The sequence below is a fragment of the Crocodylus porosus genome, unplaced genomic scaffold (genome assembly GCF_001723895.1).
Source record: "Crocodylus porosus isolate Cpor-Errol unplaced genomic scaffold, CroPor_comp1, whole genome shotgun sequence".
Taxonomy (NCBI): domain Eukaryota; kingdom Metazoa; phylum Chordata; order Crocodylia; family Crocodylidae; genus Crocodylus; species Crocodylus porosus.
The window spans coordinates 30210029-30236828 of record NW_017728907.1 but is presented as its reverse complement, the minus strand read 5'-3'; the positions used below and the strand labels follow the sequence as shown (position 1 = coordinate 30236828).

The 26800-nt window shown below is 38.8% G+C and overlaps 1 protein-coding gene across 1 annotated transcript in view; it reads right to left on the bottom strand.

Moving 5' to 3' along the window:
* PLPPR5 (phospholipid phosphatase related 5) overlaps positions 1-26800 on the bottom strand; it is a 108942-nt gene that overhangs the window by 16691 nt on the left and 65451 nt on the right. Inside the window, exons 4-6 of the mRNA XM_019530597.1 lie at positions 13330-13441; positions 12075-12299; positions 9577-9827 (exon numbers count right to left, since the gene is read on the bottom strand). Coding sequence (XP_019386142.1) covers positions 9577-9827; positions 12075-12299; positions 13330-13441 — 588 coding nt within the window. The remainder of the gene's footprint in view (positions 1-9576; positions 9828-12074; positions 12300-13329; positions 13442-26800) is intronic.

Below are 26800 nucleotides of genomic sequence, written 5' to 3'. Positions count from 1 at the left end.
AGTGTTACATGAAATTCCTCTGCCTAAACTGGTTTTTGATGGAAAACTAAGATCTCAGTTAAATGCATTTTTTCCTCGGTGATTCCTCCACATGCCAAGGGAGTATTTAATTTCTGCATAAGATTCTGAATTTCTAAAACATAAAAATCTACAAATTCAAACTTTATATAGTTGGGGACTAATTCTTAGAGGGGAAAAAAAAAGATAAGCCATGTATTTCTACTCCATGCTGCTTTAACATTCAGAACCATCTCCTGGTATTGCCCAAAGAAATAGGGCTGCATTTAATTAAATAGGGAACTATTACTTTATATATCTAAAAATGACAAGTAAACAGACCATTCCAACCTCTGAAAGCTTCTGATTGGTTTATATGGGTAGTATGTCACATAGTACTGCAGAAACCCAATCAGCAAGCAGACCTATGAAGTATTTGATATAGACTTATAGAAGCAACTGCAAGCCACACAAAAACTGGCTCCTTGTCTTGAATCCTAGCATGAAACCAAGAGCTGGAATATGCTCAGAGAATGCGTGTGTCAAAACCAGCTAATCACAAAGTGCATGTATGTGTTAAGCCACCATATTATAGATCCATTGACAAAACATGATACATGCCAGTTTTTTTCCTTAGGGTATGGACAGAAGACCCACGATATAGATAAAATATGAACGGCAGAATCAGGGAACTTAAATAATAGTACAGTATTATGGAACTTGCACACATCACATACCTTGCATGATGCTTAAACTTGCACATCACTGGATTTCCAGCATAAATTATGCTGCTAGCTTGCATTAATTGAAAGGATGTGGTGAAGGGCAGATAGCAGAACATAAGAAAAAAAAAACATTTCAGCCCATATCTGCAACCCATATTGCTCCCCTTTTCACTCTAGCCCATTTAGGAAACAATACATTTTTTCCTTCACTTGCTCTCTTTTTAAGTTTTGGTCACATTTCTCTGGGCTTTTTCTTCTCTGTCCTCCACTCCTACGCAATATTGATAAGACATTATTAATTTCAAGTTCCAGCTGTTTTCCAGCTATTTTCTTTTGGTATTGAGCACCCAAGCCCACTTCTCCAGCAACTGTGAGAGCTGAATCACCCGATGACACCTATATTTCAGTGACACTTACTGTACTCCAGAGTATTGGGCATTTTAGTACACTATGATCTTTGTTATCCACACTACATATTATAAACCACAGATTTCCATTATTCCTTGTGTCAGAGAAAAGAACTGTGATGTCTTGAATATACAGAAAGATCACCAGGTTTCAAACACAGCTTGAATAGGACTGACAAGAGTGGGTTGGCAGCAGGCTACGCTTGTTTTAATTCTACACCATAGGTGTTAAAGCAAAATGACTACTTGTAAGTAAATATCAACTAAATAAAGTACATTTTTCAAAGGCAAGTGACAGTGATGTATATTAATTATCTATAATAGGTACTCATCACTCCAGAAGATAATATTAACTCTTAACAGAGAAGTCAAAACCATTATGGTGCTGAATGGAGCTCATTGCTCTCATTCTGTGTGAGCCATAAGGACTCAGAACTTTGCAGGAGATGTTCGCCAGCACTCAGCACTATTCAGGCACATTCCTGAAGATCTCACTTCAGGAAAAACATCTACTGAATCAGAAAGTGCTGCAGAATCCAGCCCGACATGTCTAACTCATAAGTTCTGGCATCTGGGCCCACTGAAAGCTATGTTTAAGGTGGTAATGGCCCTTCCGTTCTTCAGAGTAGTAGTTTGAGAGTTCTGCTAATATAGTTACCAGTTTTATCGTAACACAGCCACAATCGATTGTACAAATAATAACGAATCAGTGTAAGCACGGCAGTATCTTTAGTTCAAACAGTATCCTGTTTGAATTCTTCGCATCTGCGATCTTCTCTACGTCTGTTTCAAACCAGAGAACACATATATTCCTAAGACTGATTACCTGCAGTTTTGGTGGTACATTCATCTTAGTCAAAGATTAGGTTTGTGCCAAGGAATAAAGTGTAATTAAGCAATTGTTTTGTTCATGCTCTTGAAGCAAAGTGCTGGAAAAGCAGGATAAACAAACGTGTGATAAAAGAATAAAGATATTACAAAGATGACTGAGTTTTTGCTATTCTTCATAAATATTAAATGCATTCTCAGCAAAGGATCAGTGAATTAAAATTGGGTTCTCCTCAGCGAGAATGAATGATATGATAAATTGTAAGATGAATAATGATAGCTACTGAACAATTCTATTTTAGTTTCTTCCAGGGACAGAAGTGCAGGGAAATTCTAAAATAGCCTTGTAAAGCAATAAACTCAGCAGAAGGACCAATAAACAAATAAGATCATGGGTATAATGCCAAGAATAACTGATAGGGGTTGATCCATTAGAGAATTCTCACAGATAGCATCATTTTGCATTCAGTTCACGGGTAGTATTTCTTTCACCACACGAGACCATTGTTAAATCTTGACTGGGGATACTCTTGCTATTGCTAATCTAAATTTAGGTCTATGCATGCAGAGATCAGAAGACACTATAGACAGGCAAGCACAAGCAGTAAGGGGGCAATATGGAAGTAAGTAAGTGTCATGTAGTGCAGTGCTTTTATACACAACATTTACTATTCAGCAAAAAATGAATAAAATATAAAAATGAAATAAATACCTTGAACAAAGCATTTCTGAAAAATGTTTGTCAGTTCATTTTCTTTTGATTGTGACGAATACAAATACTAGCATCCTAAGCAAGACTGGAGGTACAGTATTACTTTTGATATCTATACATTCAGAGCCTATCAATATTGATGATCTCTCTCCAGAATAAAATAATAATAAATAATTTTCTTTCCATAGATCAGATTTTTAAAGGCATTTGAGTGACTAATGATACATTATATTTCCTTGACAATCTTATTTACTATTCTCATCTTATATAAATGCAGTGTTAGGTATTCTAGCAAGCAATAAACCTACCTCCTAAAAACTCATTCTGTAATCAAATTTTGCTTAATGTCTTTGTCTTTAAGAAAAAACAGCTGTATATATCCATTTATATTTTTTAGACATTACATGTATTATACGCTTGATAGCAAGGTCAAAAGTAAGACTTCATTCTAACACCCATATAACAATACAGTAATGTATTGTTATTTCCACTGGAGGTCATAATCATCACCACCACCACCACAAGGTATACAAATAAACTGGATCCTCAGACAGGAATCTCGAAAGATTATAAGCAGGAGAAAAATTAATGTTCATGTTAAAATGTTAACAGGAAAGCACCCAGCAGAGGATATTATGCTGCAGAAAATATAAAATATTGGTTTTACAAAGTTCATCACACACCTTAGACACTAAATGCAACAATTCAGAAACAAACAGTCATGTGCCAAATGCAGACCAAATGATTTGCAGGATTCTAGCAAGAGTTATCTCTAAGCTTTTTCTTTCAACAAATCTTCCACCCATCTTTCCACTTTCTCTTTCCTTATTCTCTTACATATGCATATACCCAGAGTCATACATACAGAGTGGCTCAAAACATCCCATGTTTAACTAGGGGGTGGTTATCACAATTCCAGTTGCGTAAGACCGCGTCAGGTCGCCCACTCACGGAGCAACTAAGCAGAACACCATTACATTCTTGACTGGCCTGCTCTGAATTGTGATGGCTAAGCATTCATTCAGCCAGAAAACTGTACTGTAGCCTGTTACTTCACCTTATTGTTGAAGCAGGTGGATAGGAATAATAGACTGCAACGACAGGATAGATCAGCAGCAAATTACTATTCTCACAGAAGGGGTGCAGAAGGAATAAATCCCCCCTCGGAAAAGCACAAACTAGCCATTTTTAAGCATTACATAGTTAGAGAACTGCTAAACTATACTGATAAAGATGATCATATATCCGCTATATGTGCTCCATCTGTAGGGCATGTAGCCCCATCAATTGTTCATGCATCCAAGGATCACAACATTTAAATAAATGACAAAATAAACAAAAGAAATGCAAGATACATTATCAGCCTCAATACACAGACAAATACCACAGTTCTTCCCAACCTGGGTTAACCATTTACTCAAAATTCTATTCTGGTTTGACTTCAGTTTTTTTACCCAATAATCAATGGCCAAATCCATTCCTGGAGTAATTACACTGTTTTGTTCAGCAATCTGCTAAGCCTTACTACAGACAAAAGAACAGAACAAGGACCACAGTTCCTTTGTTACTGCAGTGAAACCTACATTTTGTTAAAAATTTTATAGCAGTTAGTAATGACCATATGCAAATCTGGTCCAGATTTTTACTGCAAAACATTTTTGCCCATATTTGAGATGCTCTAACTATAGGCACAGAGACAGTCTGGGGGAACTTTTAGAGAGAAAGACATTTCCTAGTACACTTGCTACCTCTTAAGTATAGATACACCACCAAATGCTAACCATGGCTATATTATTAGTAACTAATAACTAAATAATTAATTCTCAATGTAGTCTCCATTTTTTCAATTGTTTTTCCCATGAAAATGATAAAACATGCTTTTCAGACTTCTGAAATCTGCTATGGATTCAAAAGAACCCCAGGATGTATACCTGATTAGCATAGGTAGACAGCTCTACACTCAGTGAAGTAGATTCCAATACCATTATCCCATCTGGACCTGTCCTATAATTTATCAGAGCACTGCCATCCCATGTGCGCTGCATCTCACACCTCTATCAAATCCAAGAAAGCTGAGAGACCGAGACTTCTGAAACTGACAGAAGAGAAACATTGGGATGAGCATCATGATCACTGCCTTCTACTTGACTTCAGACTAACAGAGCTAACTACCCCTCTCTGCTCATTGATATAAAAGGCAAAGATTTTTTGTGATATATATTTACTGGACCAATGGTATAATTGAAAGAACTGTTGGACAAGCTTTTCAGTATCAAATGCCCTTCCTCAAGCACTTTATACCAAAAAGCTATACCAACAGCTCTCCCAACTATACAAGTTGATCCAGTAAAAGATACACAGAAATCCTCATCTATCATACACTTTTTTTGATCGCTGCAGCTAGAACAACACACCAATCCCATACTACTATCACCACTGATGGCACTGTACCCAAACTGCCTTGCAATCTGCTCTAACAGCTTCAAATGCACTCAACAGAAGGGACAATTTAACTGAATCTTACATAAAAAGAGTCTCAAGACAGAAGATCCAATGACCATTATTGGGACTCACCATCTATCCCAGACTAAGATCAAAACAAGGTCTGTGCTTAATAGTCAAAGATGTCTAAGGCAGTTAAAACATCCAAAATTTCTTTTCATGACCAAGACCACCAATGGAACTTTATTAGAGCAAGTTTCTTATCAAATATCCAATCTAAAACCTGTTTGAAAGGTTTCCAGAAAATTTGTGAACTCCAAGTATTGCCAGAATTAGTTCACTTGCCTGTTTGCCTGGACAAATGAAATAAGAATAGACAGAACCAAAAATGGACTTGCTGTTTTATGTTTTGAGTTATACAATGGAAAAATATCCAAATAGCACAGGAAGAACTCAAAACTCTTCTCAGTTGCACCTTGCAAAGATCAAGCCCTACATTTTCAAAACAAAGTGATATTTGCAAACCTCAAAGCCTCCATTAATGTGTATGGGAACCAGGTGGTTAATTCCCAATCTACAATTTCTGAAATCTAACTCATTTCAGAACAACTTATTTTTAAGTCTCCATTACAAAAAACAAAACACACAAATATTCCTATAACTAAATACGGCCTGGTAGAATGTTACTTGTTCAACCTGGATTTGCTTTCTACCTGCATGTCAGAGTACTGTTGATAGTACTTTGGTATTTAATAGCCTGGAAGTGTTTGCCTGAAAAATCTCATTTCATAGGCAGATGCTGTTCTTATTGGGAAAGAGTTAAGGGTTAATGACGGACTGATATCCAGTTGTGATAATGAGTCAATGGCATAAGGGAGCTCAGTAGTGACTCTGGTGAAAAAGGATCTTTGAAGAGGAACCCAAAAGCAGACAAGCCTGGGTAGAAAGCATGAGTGTGATATGCATGCATCTATGTGATGCAATTTTAACCTTATGAAGCAAGCATGTAGTTAATTTATTCTGTCTGTGAAGAAGAGTGGGACAGGTGGGTTAAAAATCATCTGACCACACTGTTACACTGGAACAATTTCAGTTGCTAAAGATTTCCTTGGGAAGTCTCAGGTAAAGCAATGGAAGAAAATAGTATGGAGAGGTTCAAACATTAGAAATAAAATTGCTTCAAAAGGACTGCATTTTCAGCAGGAGGGAAATTCAGAGTTGCCATAGCAGCCACCCACACACACTACAGAGAGAAAGGGAGAAACTGCAAATGAGCCAAAAAAAAAAAGACGACAGTATGTTCCATACTATATGATGGGTCCCATGGTATACTTAGAGAGAAGAAGATACAGGAGACTTAGATAGAAGATAGATGTTAGATTTACATAAGCTGATATGTAAAACCGTACAGACCCTGCTTTGTTTAGTTTATACAGTGTTAGGGTCAAGTCTCTGAATCAGCACGTTGGTTAGCACCCAGATAGTTAAAATGCAGGAAGTGAAAACTGGGATTCAGCAACAACCTCCAAACAATAGCAATAACAAAAAACCCATGTTTTTGTACAAGAGACAAATGCTTGCATCTGGGTAATGTACACAGCCAGCTATGTGCATCAGTAGCCTGTGCTGGGCATATACAAAGACCCAGCCACAACTTAAAGTTTCAGCCCCAGTGAATAACCCTGAGGGAGATCAGATGACAAAGAATGGATACTGAAAAACATCAGCAACAGCATAAGCCAATGCCCCCAAATAAAATAAATGCACTGCATTTCCTACAAAAGTGGATTTCTAGATTTAACAATGTACATTAAAAGATTTTTGAAAAAAAATGATGGACGTAAAAAACAGGAGCTTAAAATGTAAAAACAACTATTTTCTTCTTATAGATCTTCTGATGTATAGCGCAGTCAGAACTTACAGTGAATTACATGGCAATAATTCACTTTATATCATACAGTCTATAAAAGGATCATTAAGAAGTCATATCAGCATTTCATAGTATTTTAGTATAACAATTATATTGGCATACACCAGGCAAATTAGTCATGATAACATGGAACAATTGTAAACTACAAGATAAATCTCAATCCATGAACTAAATCATGTTTAGTTTGCTGTCTGACTGATCCCCATACTGTTCAATAGCCTGTATCAAAATTACTTCAAATACCTTTAGTCTTGGCTAGCAGTTCTCCTTACAGTCCTGGTGTGGGGGAGGGAGGAGAGGAATAGACAGAGAAGGGAATCTTTAAAAAAAAAAAAACAAGCTTCACACAGGTCCAAGGACCAGGACTTGAATTACTAAATTAATCAGTTCTGGACCAAGGGCAGAAACTCCAATATGAAAATTTATACAACTAGTAAGCTGGGAATTGAATCTAAATCCTAACAATCAAATTATGTCGATGAAATACATCATTTAGAATGTTTGTAGCTTTTAAAAAAGTATGCATATGAATTTTAGCTGGTTCTTTTTTCTCTAGTTTAAGTGGGTCACGGACATAGTGGAAATTCAGTTTTATAGATAGAGAAGAAAAATAAGTACAATTAAAGTGTACAATTCTAAATCTTTTCATAGTAGCCTGAGCCAAATTTAGAGGTGAATGTCAATTAATCTGAAAACAAATGCTTCATATATATCCCCCCAGCAAGAGACAACAATGATCTTAAGTGTTGTTCTTCCTATAGTTCAGCATTTCACTGCTCACATCACCACTTGACTGCAGATAACACTCCCTTGCCTTGATGTTGATCACGGTTTCTAGATTACACTATAATCACAAGGAATTGTGTGGAAATGCTGTGTTTAGTGCTAGAAATAGCAAGGCACTAAAACATAACTTATGGAAGCAAAGAGTGGGTCCCTCCAGGAACATCAGTGCCCTAAAGCTGATGAACGTAAAGATGTTTTATGGTGGGAATGTTACTGAGAAATACTAGCTGTGTCAGATAACTAAAGAACTCCTCAAATCAAATTAGCTTGTAAAATATAAACGTCCAATTCAAAAAATTGTCTAGTTAGAAGGCAATAATTTAACCAACCATGAAATTATTTGTTAAAGCTCTTAATGGCCACAAAAAGATACCCATTTACTTTGTACTTCAGATACAAAATACTGAGGAAAATCCAATTCCCTTTTGCCTAGGTGCTCATATATCATTACTTTGAACGTAGTATAAAATAGATTTAATCAGGGGCTCTAACCTGTGGCCCATAAGAACAACTGTATTAACAATAAAATAAAAATGTATTTATGAAAACAAAGAACACACACTCTGAATTAAGACTGAGGTATTTGAATCACCCCAGTTACTACTTCCCTCCATCATTTCCTCGGTCTTCCGTGGAATAGCTCTGGTGCCAGAACTGTGGTCAATAGCTGCTGTCCCCTCCCTACTGCAGCTGCTCCTGCCACCAGCTACATCTCAGAAGACGGAGAAGGAATTGTTCCATTCCTGTTTTCCTGTTCATCTATGGAAACCTGGAGAGCAGGATAAGAGCTCCCAGGGGTTTGCCTGAACCTAGACACTCCTAGCAAAGGGTGTTTCCTTTTTCTGAAAGCAATCCCAGAAGACAGATTAAGAGAAGATGAAAAACAGAAAATAGTTAGCGATTCAGTACTCTGCTTCATTCCATGCAGAGTTCAGACAGCCTGGGGCTCCCCCTTTTTGCACCAAATGACAAGATTTCCCAAGAGGACACTAGCTAGAATGGGATAACCAGTATACATCATCCTTCAGCTGCTCCCTATTTTCATGAGCCACAAGAGCTCCTTCCCCAGAGGCAAGGGGAAGGAAACACAGCACTTGATGGTACTAAATCTATGCCTGCTAGGGACTTCTCCACACTGAGGAAATGCCAAACTCAGAGCTTACAGGTAAGTTTTTTGCTCCTCTGCATCACCTGAGAATGGGACATGACAGGCAATCTGCTCCCAAACACTGCAGATGGGCATCTTTATCTTTCCAAGATAGTAAGTCTGGCCTTTGGAATGAGCAGATCAGACACCACTGGATTAGGCAGCTATGCTGAAATGGGTAACTCAGTGGAGTGGAGTTATTCAGGATTTACCACCAGCACAAGAGAAAATGTTGGCTCAGTGTGGTTCTCATTAAACACTGGCCTAGTTCATTGTTCCAGGGTCAACATAAATGCCTTTAAAAAAAAAAAACAACCCACCACCACAATTAAACTGAAAATATATCTTCCTTCTTGGAAACTATTCCTACCTCAGTTTCTCTCTCATAATCCTAAAAGACTATGGGACACCAATTCTCAAAGGCTACAAACCAGCTTCATAAAATCTCTCACACATTAGTTTCAGAGGAAGGAAAAATCTCAGCTGTGTAACCTATTTTTAATGATTATCTTGAGTTGCAAACAAGCAAAAAACATTTCAGGTTACTAATTTACAAATCACTGTTCAAATTATAATGAAATTAAATAGTAGTATGTACTTACGGCCAGATACATTGCTGCATATACACTTAGAGCTGCTTCTTTGGATGGAAATGTTTTTCTGGCTTTCATTATAAGATCTGGGTTTCCAGTACAGGCATGTACCCCACTGACGAATTGTGTGTACTGTTTACATCCAAGTGCAGTATAGTTGGGTTTACAAAGTGCAAGAAAATGTGGGGCAAGATTCCCTGTTACTACTTGTCCAGCATTTACGAAGATATCTGTTGCAAACAGTCCAAATGCATAAATGCCTAAAGAGGAAAACAGAGTTAGGTTCCTGCTGTTTTGATTCCCACCATCTTGATGAAGTCCAAACACTCTCCCTTTTACAGGAGATTTGTATGCTCTTCTATTTTGCAAACAGTCCACTCCACTGTGTGTCCTAGACCTTTTGCCTTTCAAACTATTAGGGTAGCTAGCAATTCTTCAAAAAGAATTTAGGAAGGCCAGGTTCAGCTGTAGTCCCCCTATACTCTAAGTGCAAGTGTCAGCAAAGAGGCTTTATCAGTGTTTCACCAAACACACCAGCTCAAAGACTGTGAAAGACAGGTCCCAATAAATATAATTAATCTGAAACCATGTTAGGAACCCTCCACATATTGGACAAGAACCTCTTTTCTTTCACCTTGACTGCATAAGCAAGATGAAGTGATGTATTATTTAATATATCTGTTACAAGCTGTCTTCATCTGTCTACCATCAGATACATTTCTATGCATGGCATGATTCCCAAAATATCCAAATATTGGAGGTAAAGAGCTATATATCTGAGGAGCAATTTACATTCCAGGGTTTATTATTAAACACATATCAAAGATATTGGACCTTGTGTAATTTTTGCTTTAGTGTGGAACTACATTTATCCGATCATTCAAAAGAAAAGCAGATGTATTATTGTTTCATACACATTCCTAAGGCCTGAGGGAGAAGGAAGCTGGTGCTACAGAGGAAGGATAGTGGTTAAGATGCTGACTTCAGATTTGGCAGAAGTGGGTTCAGTTCCTGGCTTAGTCCATGTTTCCTGTATAACTATGGGCAAGTCATTTAAGTCTCTCTATGGATAAATAGAAAGGACAGCATTTCCCTACTTCACCAGGTGCTGGGAAGATAAATGAGCAATGACTTTATAGCACTACAGATATGAAGACTGTAGAAGCATCTCCGTTCAGAAAACCAGCTTTTCCCTGAGATAACTCAGAAAAGCTTAGAATGAATTCTAAGGTGGCCTCACCTTATTTCTAAGACTAGAACTCTGGTTTCATGGGCAAGTTAATTAAATTTGCATTGCCAGAAATTGTTAAAACTGGACTGTGCATGTGACCCTTTCTAACACTGTTCTAAAATAATGGGAAATTGACTGGCTCTGGTGCCTTTCATTGTCCCAAATGTACAGTGAAGCCCGCCATAGTGGAGGGGTGAACAGCTTATACCTTTCCACCTTCCAATTTCTTTTTGCCTCAAGGGGCCAACAAGTGAGCCGGGGGACAGGAAGTGCAGGCACTGATTATGCAGGCCCAACTTGGGACAGCATCACCTCTCCCCACCCCGAAATATCCATGTCAGGAACAATCCTGTCCTTAATTTCTAGAATCTGCCATTACTGTCAGTCTAAAGTCACTAACCAGCTGGAATTAGTCTCTGGAGGAAGGCAGCAATGCTTCAGAAGTGTTCAAACTGTGAAGAATGGCACAGCTGTGCCATTCCTCCCACTACATGTGCACACTGCAGCAGGCAGGGAGGGGTTGGCCTGCCTGAGGCTCAGTTCCTTCTCTTATTTCCATAAGAGACAGCCCTGAGCAGGAGGGCACAGACTGGGCATCCCTCCATTGCTACAGTTTTCCAGAGACATTTGGAACTAATTAATGGATCACTAATATTAATGATAATTTTTCTCCAGTGAAAGATTCTCTCTCACCATAGGAGTGAAATCCTAGCCTTTACTGAAGTCAAGGACAGTTTTGCTACCGACATCAGAAAAACCAGACTTTCACCCCATGTAGAACCTTCTATTATTAGAGAGATAAAGGCTCCAGGCTCACAACACACCTAAAACCTGTATTTAATCATAAATTCCACTGACCTCTAGTAGACCACATGCTAATCTGCTTTGCTGCGAGTGACCAAGTGAAAAATTCCTTGGGGCTGCCTGGTGATAATTCTTTGCTGCCTGCCTCTGCTGGGCCTGTTCAGCCAGTCTATGCTGCTGGACACGTCTCTGCTCTCACTTGCCCTGCACCAATTTCTTCCTTTCTTTGGAGCTGCTACTGCTGCCAACCAGTTCTTTACCTAAAAGCCCCATGGTTGCACTGGCTGCCTAAAATAGATGGAAAGGTAGCTGGCCATGGCAGGTCCAAATGTGGGAAAAAGACTCATTGCATCTATGTCAGGATTATATATGGAGTATTTTATGGTGTTTAAATATTTTCCACATTTCATATCTTACAAGATATTGACCGCTAACATTTAATGACACATGAAAAAATTAACTTTGCTCATACCAAGGAATCTGAAGGTTCTGCGCACAAGTGGATTTATATAACAACAGTCTCCAGTTAATATTGTTTTTTCTTGGTTTTCAAAATCTTTTGTTGCTAATTGTAGACAAAACACTGCAGTTTCTCCAATGATTATCTTATGAGGAGAGGAAAAAAAAGGGGAGAGAAGTGATGCATCAGATTTCAGCAAGCATAAAACAATAATGACATAGCGATGATCACCTTGCCCTAAACACACAAAACAAATGTAACCAAGTTACACTAGTGAACCAAATTCCTGGAGAGTTAATCTGGTAGTGAGGGAAATATACCATATGGCTTGTTTGTCTTAATTTGCATAAAAGGGAATAACTTTTGAAACAAAACTTGGCACCCACAAGCATAGCCCAGTTTTTATAGGGAAAAAAGTAAAAAAGTGGTTAATTCAAGAACAATGGATTACATAATGCCCAAAATGTGCAGAAAACCATGAGGAGTAAGAATCTGATTCTGCAGAACACTCAACTCTCATTTGAGTTCAAATAGCAATCAGCATCTCACATGACTAGGCACTACCTCATTAGTCCAATGAAAACAATCACTATAAAGCTTCTCTTTGCATCAAGGATTGTTTAACCACAGAAAGTATTTAACAATTTGATTCCAGATTTTGCTGAGTTTGTCACGTTTATTATTAGCTTAGTTCATCAAGCTCAAACAAAATGCCTTTGATGCTGTTTTAACATTAAATGAGCTCTGCTTCACATTTGCTACACAGATGTGGATATTCCATATTTTCTCACATTCAATCTATACCATTTCTCAAAAAACAATGCATTTCTGTGCAAGAAATATGCTAAGAGAAGGTCTACCTCTTCCAGGTAAAACCAAAAGTAAAATCTGCAGCGATCTGGAAGCAGTAGAACAATGAGCTGGTCTGGCTCCCTAGCTGCTGCTACTCAGTTAGTATAAGGAAAGATTTTTTTTTTCCCATTTTGCATTTCAAAATCAACATGTATATTATATTCCAGGGCATGTTGTATGCAAGAAAAATATAGTATATTTCAATTTTATTTATACATTGGTTGTTTATACTTTGCAGCTCTGTTAGTGAGGGATGAAACATTCTGAAAAACAGCCTTGAAATTTAAAATTACTCCTAGAACTTGTACTTGCTTTGCCTATTAGACAGAATTGTATAGGACGCCTATTCTTGAATCAGCAAGAACAAACCCTAGAAATATATGCACCCTCTAAGTTTTGGGTATGGAATACTGACGTTTTATAGCAAACAAAATAGGGGCGGTCAAGAGACTTGAACACAGGTGAGATGCTGGATACCACTGCTCTACTCTCTTCTCTAATGCTGACTCTGTGATCTCTGCTCTCACCTATAAGGGAGATTATAAAGCTTACACCATATTATGTGAACTATGGATAAACAGCAGAAGTCTCTATCGCTCTCCTTACAAAATGTAACATTAACACTGCTGTATTATCAATTATTTTTTTTTAACTTCAGAAATCTTTCTTTAGATCAAAAATTGGTCTGAACCATTTTATGAACTGTATATTCACAAAAATTCTTACAAGAGTATAAAGAAACTCAGATGTACTAACATAGACTACATACCCACATTCAAATGATCTGCGATAATTCTCCCAGGTTTGTTCTCTTGGTACTTACCCAGAGATGGCTAAACAGACATTTGTATGCTGAGCCCATAAAGAGCAGCGAGCTTGTACTGCTAACACTGCATAATCGGGGGGGCTGGGCACACATCTCTGCACACTCTGCAGAGATGGACTAGACTGTGACTACATACCCACATAACGAAGTACAGGATTTCTGTGAATGAATGTAGTCCAGAACAACAACCAACCACCCTCCATGAAGTTCCATGAATGCAAAAGAGGACAGAATTTGATCAAATACACTGAACCCTAAGTTTGTTATTGCAGAATCAAAAGCCAGTCTAAACAGACAAAAATCTTGCACTCGGTTAACAAACTTCTGCCTTCTCTATTTCAGTGCGACCCAGATTTCCTGCCTCTGAAATCAATTCGCAAACTGATAAAACAGCTTAACTCAACCTCGAATTGCAGTTCATCAGAATAACAAAAGTAACAGGAAAAGCTTAACATAAATGACACCTGCACAGCGCCAGCCATAGGGGAAATAGTATTTTGGCACCCCCGCCCCCTAGTTTCTCCCCCAAGTCATTGGTGCTGTTGCAGGCAGGCAGGAGTGTGGGGTGCTGTTCAGCAGGAAGGTGGAGCGGCATGGTGCTGCCACCCACACTTCCCAGCCCAGCTCCTCCTGAGAAGTGGCTGGAAGTGGGGGGTGCGGGCTGGACACCACTTCTGCATCAGGCAGTGGAAAGAGCACTGCTGTGAGTGCAAGCAGTTGCCCATGTCACCCATTCCCTTAATGCCAGCTTGGCACCTACAGCTCTTATAAAAGACAGACACACAGAACAAACTTTAAAGTACAATTCATCAGGTGAAGGCTAAACCTCTTAAGGTCTCTTATGTGCTTCACCAATTTCCTGTCTCCATGGAGAACAGAAATCTAGGATTTAATATTGGCAGGTTGAACAGCCTGGACCAGATTCTGTACTAGCTGCTGCACTACCAATGCACTGGAACGCAGAGTAGTTACACCAGAGCAAAACAAAAATCAGCCCACAGTAAGAATTACTTATTGACCTGTGAGTATGCCATGACATACTCTTTGCTAAAGTACAGGCAAGAAAACATGCTTACAAGCTTCAAATAGCTCAGAAGTTGGCAGTCTCTGTATACCTACCTAGGGCAGGCATAAAATGGGTTCCGCTTCAATTTAGAGGGAGCTTCTGAATGAGAGGTCTAGTCCTTCTAAATTATCCCGTATTTCTATGTCAGACTGTGACCATCACATGACAATTCATATTTATTGCCTGTATCTGAAGCCTGATTGGCAGGAGTGACAGTTCTCCTGGAGACCTATATCTGTTGATTTACTATTCAGAGAAAAATGCTACTTACAAAACACACTATAAAATTCTGCCTCTAAAATTATATAAATTATTCTGACACTTGATATTCAGGTGCATGGGTTAAGTGGTTGCAGAACTCTACTGGAAGCAGAACTTTTGATGTGCCAGCTCCTCCTGCTCTTCACCCTTAAAAATAATGTACAATGAGGCCACCATGCAGAACAGCAATCATTTTTACTCTTATATGGCTTGTATTTTGATGGATTTCTTCTCTAGTTTGGTGATGAATCTGTGCTGACAGCTCAGATAAGCTGTCTTGCCCTCCCCCTTTGTTCTGCATGGGCACAGCTCAGATTTTCGTAGCAGAGCTGAGGCCAGATTTTGTTCCGTACTCTATCCCTTTAGGGTAGCACATACCACTTGTCTCCACCATATCTGTCATTCACTAGCTTTGCCGGGAAAGGGAAGACAAGAAATAACCCACAATCTCCTTTCCAAGACCCCACAAACCCCACTCCTGTTTCCTTGGCTGTGATTTCTCTCTCCAGTGTGCACTAAACAGGTAGAAATCCTGCATTACCTCTAGCACAGGGGGTGCCACTGTGCCCAGCTTGTATTTTATGAGGGAGATGCAAGTAGGTGGGAGGCAAGAACAGTTCCCAAATGTTCTCAATTAAGTACCATTATTTGTTCACTCTTTTTCAATAAATCTCAGGATAAAATTATTTCCTTGAATATTGTTCAAAGCTCAAAATGAAAAAAAAAAAATGAGAGATATGGAAAATATTATAAAACAATTATCCAGTTGCCCATGGGATAAGACAACTTTCATATACTTTTATAGATATAAGCACACTGTTAGCAATGAACAATGAGGAAGAAGCCAGAGAAAATCATTACTGTAATTTGTTTGGTCTAGCATGTGCTTTTGCTTGAGCTATTTTTCTATAGAAGAACATAAGAGCACATAAGAATTCTAGGTTGAGCATGGATTTTGTATGAAAGAATGAATCCCCACTTTGGAATTGTTATGATGGAATTATATCATGTGAGCAAACAGGACACAAGTGATTTTTTTTTTCAAATATGGGACATGGTATGCAATATTAATTGCAGAAGATGTCTTCTTTGGAGAAAATGAATAAGTTGTTTTTCTAACTTCCCCGGCATTAAAGAAAATAATGAAAATAAGTAGAACTTTAGGTGGAAATGCTGTTTACCTGGCTTGCTTTAGCAGAGTTAGCAAGAGGTGAAGGATATCGCAGTGATTCAGGGCATAGACTCAGGATTGGCTGACCTGTGTCCAAGTCCCTGATCTGCCAGAATCTTCTAATATGACCTTAGATGAGTCACTTAGCTCATTTGTGACTCCATTCTGGGCACTGTTACAATGAACTATTATGAAGAAGCATTCTGATACTATGATAAGGGGGGAGGTGAGGTATATAAGGTGTCCAAGTGAGACTGCAGATGATAAATATTTTTTTCATAATGAAAAGAGCATTTCCTGTCTCTTTATGGAAGTATTACACATATTCAAGAACAGAGGCATCCACCAGAGAAAGGGCAGTAAAATTATGCCATAAGAAAAGTTCTTTGGCCTGTTCTTAACCCTCTCCATGACAATAATATCCTTCCTGCTACTTGATGATCAATCCTGCAAAGTTTCCAAGGCAGGGGGATGGAAGTCTAATATAGTAATACCTCTTTTTTTTCTATTACTCCTTCCAACTAACATAACATAACTTAATACCTTTTTGTTTTCATATCTTTTGTACACAGGTCATAAAGATTCAGTAGCATTCTATAATGGAAGCCCGTTTCTGTTCATTATTCAGGCTGACTGTAGCTTTTAGCGCATATTCCCTACGCTGGTTCCCTCTTTCCAAATTATTCACATTTTTTGCATTAGTCATCTGCTGACACACTCTCCCAAATGATCTAAGTCCTCCCAAATTTGCCTTTAGTTTCATGATCATATAATCACAGATTTAGAGATCTTATTTTCCTATCTCCTTAACAAAAATCATTTATACTGCATTTTCTGAACATGGGTCACTAATTCTCACCCCTTTCCAATAGAAATGTTGCAATGCACCTGGCTAATTTTAAATAATTAAGGCAAGATAAACCCTGACCTTGCTGAGTCTTCAATATACTAGATAAAGTTGTAACCTTCTGTGCACTCCATACATACATTCCCATCTTTAGTTTCCCCTGTGGTTTACAACAGGTAATATCTGTATAAACGCATTACCCTCACATAGGGCTTATACAACTGTAATGAACAAGTTATTTTGTGAACCGCCTCCTCCTCTCTCATTTGTGCTTATTCCAGTCACTTCTCTTGCCATTCAGAATGATATAAACATCCCTCTTAATGCTTAACAGATTTTTTTAAAGGATTTGTATAACAAAACTGTCTAGTGGGGCCTTTTCTGTTAGTATATTAACACACACATGCATACAAGAAGGTGTAAAGTCAACTCTCATACCAAATTCTACCTGAAGTTAGGAGGAAACTTCTCCTGGGAACAGGTTTCCCACCATCACCTACCAAACCTTTAAAACAGAAGCTAATGTGTAGTAGGATTTTAAACTTACATGCACAGCCATTCTTATTCACTATGAAAATTCTCATTTTTGTGTTGCAACTACAGCAACTGCTCATGTGGAAAATATTGGAGAACTGTTATATGCAAGTGCTTTGTCATTCTAAAAAAAAAAAAAAAGTTGACCATATTGTCTACTTCTGTTCTTCATTTCATTTCTCTTTCCCATCTGTTCTATTTCCTTTAATTGAAAACACAAATTCAGTGGAGCTCTTCTATAGACTTCAATAAGACCAGGCACACAGACAGCACCATGCAGTTGATCAGTTCTTAACAGAATACCTGGTAGAGTTTCCCATATCAACTAGTGGTCCACAGACCAGAATGCAAGAAACTCTGTCCATGGTTAACTTCACAACTCCTACTTTTAAAACAAAATAAATCATTTTTCTGGGGGGGAAAAAGATAAGGCCAAAAAAAAAAATTAGGAAGATAGGAAAGATGTCCCTCTGTCAGATGTATGTGTGGGACAAATTTCTCCACCAATAGTTTGAGTCTTATCTTACAAAGCCTCAATTAGTTGCAATCAGCTTTTTCCTCAGGAAGGGCTGTGGGTTACATTTTGTTTTAAAATATAGCTACAGGGGATTTGTTTCCTTATTTTTGTTTTAGGAAGATAAGAAACCATTGTTTTTCCTGCTTAAAACAAAAGTGTGTAGCATTTCTGGACAGCATTCACCTTCAAGTCCCCATCAACATCCTACAGAGTACAGCAAGCTATAGCGTATGCAAAAGTTAGCAGTATAAACAGTGGTCCTTAGTGATTTTGCAGCCTAGCTCTACAATCTTCTTTAAACTGAAATTGGCTAGTGAGGTGACAGCCCTGGCAGGAAAAGCAGTAACAGTATTACTAACAGTAGCAATTTCAGGTTCATTATGCAGAGCTTTCCCTTGAGGCCACTTTCTCTCCCTCTCTCTCTTTTTTTGTATTCCTTGTTCTCATTGTTTTTTTGCTTGTTTAAACTGACAGAAACAGTTCTGGTTAATTTCTTCGCAGGCACATTTTCTATTGTTAAAAAAATTACCAAAAGTTTGGAGGAAAATGGAAGAAAAAGCAAAAAACAAAATCTTAGATGTACCCATTGCTGACTTTGACTCATGATGAAATACAAACATACTGCATAACTACTTGGAATATGCATAGCATGAGAATGCAAAAAAAAAATCCTTTTTTTTTTTTATTTTCAGCAAGTGAACAATGAGGAAAATGTGCTTATTTTTCAATATAATTTCTAATATGTATTTTGCACAGGCGCAGTATACTGCACTTAAATTACCCATGAAAAATGTCATTATGCACAATTAGACTGGTAAAAGTATGACATATTACTCACTTTGACATCCTTACTTTTTATAAAAATGTAAAAAAATGTAGGTTGAACATCAGTAGGTACATTTTACTACTTTCTTTGATGGTATTTATTGCTCTTTATCTCCCTTTATATTATATCAGGGCTGTCCAGCTGGGCACCTCGCAGGACAGGCATGGGCCTATGAGAAGTTAAATTGTAGCTTCGAGGTTTTTGCCCTGCTGGCACTCCGGGCCTACCACTTCCATTGCTCCTCCTCCCTCCTGCAGTTTTTACTGCCTGCCTCTGCTCCACGTGGCAGCGTGGCGCAGCCAGAGGACCCGAGAGTGAGCCTGGGAGCATGGAGTGAAGTGATGGGGGCTGAAATGGGGGGAAGGGAAAGGAGAAAGGAGCATCTATGCTGGGGGACTGTGGTTTGCTCTGGGGTGGCCTGGGGACACATCATCCCTGAGGCATTTTGTCCCTGGCCACTTTGAAATTGATCTTATTTGACTATTTGTACTGATTTATGAGTAGCTTCTCACTCCCTATGGAATGTTTACGTGGCACAAGCACTGAATTCTCTGTACAGCAGTATATACTGCTGATTGTGGAAATGCACCATGTAGGGTCAGAGTTTAGATGTATGAAGAACTGTGTTTAGATACAGCTATGTGAATACAGATTATTTCTAATGTTGTTATGAGAATTTTATTTTGGGAATTATCACATAAGTGAAATCATATAGAAGTCTTGTAACATTCAATCTTGGGATGCTGATGCTCAGTCAGGCAGAGGTGGAGCCAGCAGCCTTGAAAAGACTCTGCACACTGATACAGTCATTCTGGTGCTCCTTCTGGGATACCTGGTGTCTCTGTACAACCAACCTTCTTAGGCACAGCTATTGGTTTTAAAAGGCACAGCCGAGTCTTTTGCATAGCTTTGTCACAAAGGGTGCAGACAGAAGGATGACACTAAGATGTGGAGAGAAGTGGGCATGCTGGAGGAGAGGGACAGGCTGCAACTAGATCTGCACAGGTTACAGGGGTGGGCAGATGAGAACAGGATGGGTTTCAATACTGACAAATGCAAGGTACTACACCTAGGGAGGAAGAACCAGCAGCATACCTACAGGCTGGCAAACTCCCTTCTAGTCAGTGCAGAGGCAGAAAAGGATCTTGGAGTCACTATTCATTCCAAAATGAACATGGGCCGCCAATGTGGGGACACAGTCAGGAAGGCTAACTGCACCTTGTCATGCATCCACGGATGCATCATGAGGAGGTACAAGGAGATGATCCTCCCCTTCTATGTGGCACTGGTCAGGCCGCAGTTGGAGTACTACGTCCAGTTCTGGGCGCCACACTTCAGGAGGAAAGTGGACAGCATGGAGAGGGTCCAGAGGAGGGCCACTCACATGATCAGGGGACAGCAGGGCAGGCCCTATGAGCAGAGGCTACAGGACCTGAACCTGTTCAGCCTCCACAAGAGAAGGCTGAGGGGATCTGGTGGCCATCTACAAACTGGCCAAGGGGGACCAGCAGGGAATGGGAGAGTCCCTCTTCCCCCGAGCACTACCAGGAGTAAAAAGGAATAATGACCATAAGTTGACTGAGAGTAGATTCAGGCTAGATATTGGGGACACTACTTCACAGTCAGGGAGGCTAGGATCTGGAACCAGCTTCCAAGGGAAGTGGCGCTCGCTTCTATCCTGGGGGTCTTCAAAAGGGGGCTACATAATCACCTAGCTGGGGTCATTTGACGGCAGCGTTCTTTCCTGCCCATGGCAGGGGGTCGGACTTGACGATCTGCCCAGGTCCCTTCTGACCCTACCCTACCAACTATGAAAGCGCTCTGAGTTATAAGGATCCCCCAGACCAAGCAGAAGTTCGCTTTGGTTCCAGGGGGGAGGGGAATCTAGCTGCTGGCTGTGAGCCTACAGCCTGCTTCTGCTAGCAATGGCCCCTCCTCCCTGCCAGCCGGCGCTGTTTTCAGAATGGAAGGAGGGAAAGGAAGCAGAAGGAGCTTGTTCTATGGGTTCCCCGGCTAGTGCAGGAGGGAGGGGTGGAGGGTGGGAATGAATTGGAGCCCTACCTTGCAGTGGGAGCTAAAAAAAACCCAGATCAAATTCCCTCTCATCCCTTTCCCCACTCCAAGTCTGAAAAGAGCTTGAGGCTGGGAGGCAGCACAAGCAGAAGTTACAAAAGAGGTATCTTCATTTGACTGGGGTCAGATTTTCACTCTATCGCCCATTTTTGAGGCAGTCTTCAGCTGTGCACTTGTGTTTGATCACAGCTATAGACTATTTCCTGTGGCCATATCAGGTGAAAATCATTACTTCTTTCTGCATCCAAAGAGGCAATATCCAACAGCCTGTGGTGTATGAAAACTCCTTGGCTGACATGGAAATGGCTGAAGCACTGAAAGCACTACTTTGATGCTCCTAGCATGGTATTTTTCAATTCCTGCCTCAAAATTATGTGCTACTGGTACAGGTGCATGTTACTGGGAGAAGAAACGTGTTCTGATTGTCACATTCCTGGAGGCCATTATAACAAAGCTAACTGGAAAGGGTTTTATTTCTAATCTCAAAAATGTTAAGAATTTGAAAATGTTTTCTATCCAAAATCAGGGCAGGTAATCAAAATCTCAAATTCTTGTGGACTAAAAATAAAGTTTGGCTCTAAGAAAATGCTTCATTTCAGTTTTTACCTTCCCATTTACTTCTTGAAAATAAATTCTTATACCTTGAAAAGTGGGTTTCATACAGAAGCAGAAACTGTAGTTTAAAAAAAAACAGCAAAAGCAGACCATTGAAAAGGTTTATATTTTTGAAGTGAGAAATTAATTGAAACTGAAATTATGTCTGAAAATAAAGTTAGGTTTTATAAACTGGCATTTCCTGTATGAAAAAAGTTCCACCATAAACATACACGCGCACACATACACGTACATATATATGAGAAACCTTTTTGCCATATATTCTAGTTTAGATAATAATAATAATAATAATGTTACAAACCAGATTAAGGACATAAATCCAGTTTGTTCCACCAATGGAATGAATAGAGTGATGTGCAGTGGTTTATGGTTTTTAAAAAAAAAGAAAGAAAAAAAAAATCAGTGGTCACTACAAATTAGCCTACAACATTGGATGTTTGGGATTCAAAGAAAAGCATGAAAGCTAAAATTAATCAATTCAAAAGTTGGAGTACTAAGATTTCAAGACATTCCACTTCTAACTGTGTATGACATTTTCCTCTTAATACCCAAAATAAACATGGCTGCTGAGTGCCAAGCTCCTAGGGAGAAAGATTTATTCATGCCTAATCCAGTGCATTTGTAATATTGTTGTAGAAATACTCATGTATGCAAAACTAGAAGGGAATAATAATAGCAACCCAGAGGCTAAAACATTGCTCAGCAATTTGAATATGTGAGGGTTAATATTCTCCCTCAGGCTCACCAACATCTTCTGAAGTTGTCCATTTTCAATCAGGTATGAATATAACTCAGCCTGACTATAAAATGCCAATGCAACTGCATTAGATTAATAATTTTGGCTTTTAAACATTTCATAGTATTTCTAAAGACGTAATGTCAATCTGTTTAAGGCCCCCCTGAATTGTCCTTTCCCGTAAGAAGATTAATCCCATGTATAACTATTGAAACAGTTTGGCTCAGATCCTCTACCCCAACCTACACAAGTCATTGGAAAGGCTTCCATTCAGCTTTAAGGTTATTGGGTCACACTTCTTTCTAGCAGGCTGTATCTTAGCTCATTACACCCCTTTTGCCATACTCTGATTTTACAGAATAGCCACAGACTTCATCCCGTATACTGTAGTAATAGTGTCTCCTTATATATCCTATGTTCTCAAAAAGGGGCATTAATTAAGCATTCCAATGGTTAGGATTTTTTTCTAATGGCAGTTTCCAAGAGTCATACTCTCTTACATTTCTTTAAGCCCAAAGCTATGATTCCCCACTTGCAATGAAAACCAAATAGCAAATTAACATGCCTTATCTACCACAACTACCTGACCAGGATCCCGTGAAAGATTCCAGTCGCACACCCACTGGAAAGTTTACAGCTTGAAGGATGCTGCCCAGTCCCTTTGTTCTCAGAGGTTTGTGGGAGGTAGAACGTGCCTGGAAGTCCAAACTCCCCAGCTCTCAAAACGTCCTCAAATCACACAGGCTTCTCGCAGCAAATATTGAACAGAAATGCTGAGGTGACACCATTCTCTTCCCATTCTCCAAAAGTTCTGCCTCTTGTGGGATGCTCTGGTAATGGCAGTACTTATCATGCCAAAGGTACTACTGACTTGAAAACTTCTAGCAATGAACTTCAGCACATCTGCAGGAACTTGGCCATTGCCCATCCCTTTCAAAATGTAGTTAAAAGGTATTGCCTCCATTTCTTCCATGCACTTCCCTATTTAATTTCCCCCTTCAAAAGTTTTCCAAACACCTGAACATGTTGCTTTTGTTCTGACCACTGATTTACTGTGCAAATGTCACTCTCTGTGTAGGGTAACTATTCTGTGTCAGATTAGTGTCTGTGGGAGGGTGAGGCTGGTGTCACTTGTGTTTCCAATTTACACAAGGGCTGGGGAGATCAATGAGTGGCTGTGTGCGACCTACTTGGGAACCTCTTACTGGAACTGCTATCTCAACTTGCACAAATTTTACAAATGCATTTCTCATGGGAATAGATGATAAAGGCCCAGATCACTAAAAGATATTCAGTGCTTTATTCCCATTGAGTTAAGCAAAAGGCAGGATTGGTCCCTTAAGACCAACAGAAATCAGAGAAAATAAAAGAGTTCAGATAAAGCACAGAGATAAATGCCTAATATGAATGCTATCTAAAGAACTGGCTCAAATAACATCAGCAAGACACCCTCATAAATGGCTAAGCCTCATAAATGGTAAAAATTTAAACCAGTTAAATCAGAAGGGAGCCCCCCCACCAAATCTAAGGTTTGCCCATGAGTATTTGTAATTCTCAACTGAAGTAAAGGAAGCTTTTATGAATAACTCCTTCTGACCTTCAACGTTCTATACAATTCTCCTTAAGGGCAAGATATAATTAGAGAGGAGTGAAAGAACACTTTAAAACCCCATCTATGAGAAACACATGATGTATGGCATTATTCATGTAATCTCAACTCTTGTGTCTGAGCTTCTCCTACAGTATTCCATACACTGCGCAAAATTGTAGCAGTAAAATTACAGCTAGATAAACACACATTTCTAATGCATACAGAAACTAGTAGAGGCAATGAGAAACCCGAAAAAAGGCAATAGAATTGGCATCTTTACTGGAAATTCAACACCTAGAAAAAGCACATTCATTCTAAGTCCCATTGTAGTCAGTAAGAGAACTCTCCCCACCCCAGAAGTCATCAGCATCAATATCTGGTCACCAGAACAGAACCCAATCATAGGAAACCAGAGGTCCCTCATCTCCTATTAGACCTGTTTTCAGGCTGATTAAGAAGTAAGCAGAGATACAAATGTAAGACCATTCCCCTGCAGCCCTCTTGCTTCAGCCTTGATGGGCTATAATTTCACTGTGTCCAATTATTTCTCCTTGAAAATGTTATTATAATAAATGAATCTAGTGAACTGATGTTTATTACAGAGAGAATTTTAACGAAGGCACAGAAAAGGGAGAGAAGGTTGTTTATAACTTATCACTTCTGGTAACAGTGGCTGCAAGCTTTTCATAGACCAGTTTATAGCCATAATTTACATAGCATTTTTACCTAGCTTTTTTAGCATTTGTATTAGTAAATGAACAATAACAATTTTTATTTATGTATTTATTGTAAAGCAGAGAAACCTAGTGAGGCATCTACATTTTACATTGCTGCTATCACATAATTACAAGAGTAGGAAGGCTAAAATATCCAGGGATCCAAATGGCCACAGGAGTGTTGTTGGATTGTCTGACCATGTTTAGATCATATACAAAATACAACACTTGAGGAACCAAGTGCCTTTTTTTAGTGTTACCATCAATGGACTTGAATCAGCTGTAACAACAGTGAGAGGTTTTAATAAGTTTCTTAGTGTAGACAAAGCTTAGGAGAAAGAGAAGGCAATCATGCTTTTACCATGAAAGCAGTGAAGTATAAAACAGCTCTTTTGACATAGACAAGATTACTCTGTAAAGTCTATATGCCAAGGGAGCTGGGTAAGCCTCATTACTTTTCTTAAATGTTTGTTTATGTATCTTTCTACTTAATAAAATAATGCACATACAGGGATTACCTGTGAAGAAATATTCTTCATATTTGGATGTAAAATAATGGCAACTGGATGTGTTTGGATACATCAGATATCTTGATGAAATTTCAACTAGTGAGCAGAGACTGGAATTTTAATGAAGTTAATGTATTTGTGAAAAAATTGTAGGTGTTGGAGAGTTTTGACACTGATGAACTTCAGCATAAACATTATCACTTTCCTGATCGTCTGTGAAGAAACTAAATGGTTATGTTAAAATGCAAGTACTAAAGGTGCATGTGTGCACACATGCATGTGAATTATGCTTCAACTGCCATTGGTCTTAATCTCTCTCGTCTCAGGAGAATAAAGCCCTCATGGGAAACTGGAATTCTAGGTATACTGAAAACTCAGGGCTACAGTGCTGGCTATTTTTGTGTGTTTAATGATATTATGACCTTTTTCCATATCCAGAGTTAATAAACTAATTATTTCAGGTATTACCTACTTGCCTGTACATTTTAAATATTAATAATTCGGAAAAAAGAACTACTTCCTTTTTGGTATTCCAGCTTTATTTCTTTTAGCCTGCGTGATTAAAAGGGCCCTTTCACTGAACATGGCTTTCACTCTTTCCAGGGCACAGATTCCACAGAATTCTCTTTGTTCCTCAAACTATAAAACACTTCTTGGGCTCTATTCTGATATTTCTTCTAACCTTATGTCATTCTGTACTGCATCTAAATAAACTTACATGAATACATCAGAAACGAGACCCTCTCAAAGAAGTGGAAGCTTACTTTGTTTCAGGGCAGATTGTGACTGACTATGCTGCTGTCGCACAGAAGAAGGATCATAAGAAAGTAAGCAAGACATCAAAAGATCACTACTCTTTCCCTAAACAAGTGAGAGGACAAAGTCAGTTCCAACTCCTTCTTTCCTGTTTTGTAATGTATTCTTTTAACACAGACAATCCAACAAAACAGAGGAAGTAATCTGCACCTGATAGTGAAGATTACATTCACAAACTCAAGGGAACAATAAATAAATAAATAGACTGAAACAGAGAACTCAGTCTGGTTCCTGGTCTTCTCCTAGGATAGCTTGATTACAAGCTGCCGCTTATTTGAGGTATATAAGTCAAGTACTACTGAGCACTAAAACAAGGGAAAAAAAAGAGGAAGAAATTTTGATGGAAAAAGAAAATTAAGGAAAAAAAAAAAGAAAAATTAAGTCATATTTTTATGGCAGTTTGTGAAAAGTTATTCAAATTATAGACCTAAGGCTATATTGAGACCTGATTCATCTTCACTGACTTCAGGTGAATTATAGCAGGGATAAAATTAGCCAAGTGTTTGCATCATGATCATGGTGGAAACAGAAGAGGCTGCTGTTTGTCAGGTAAATGATGTTTTAGCTATACGTCAATAGACTACGTTGTTTTAAAAGTTATTTATAATGCATATATTTGCCTTTTCCTACTCAAGATCCATTAAGGACATTGTTTGTGTTTGATTTACTTCCTGTAGGTTTAAACAATACTTTGTTTTCTCCTCATCTCCTGAAAGATTTGAGGAATTGCTTCAATCAAAGATACCCATCTCTTGAGACTATACAATGTTTCAGTAACATCT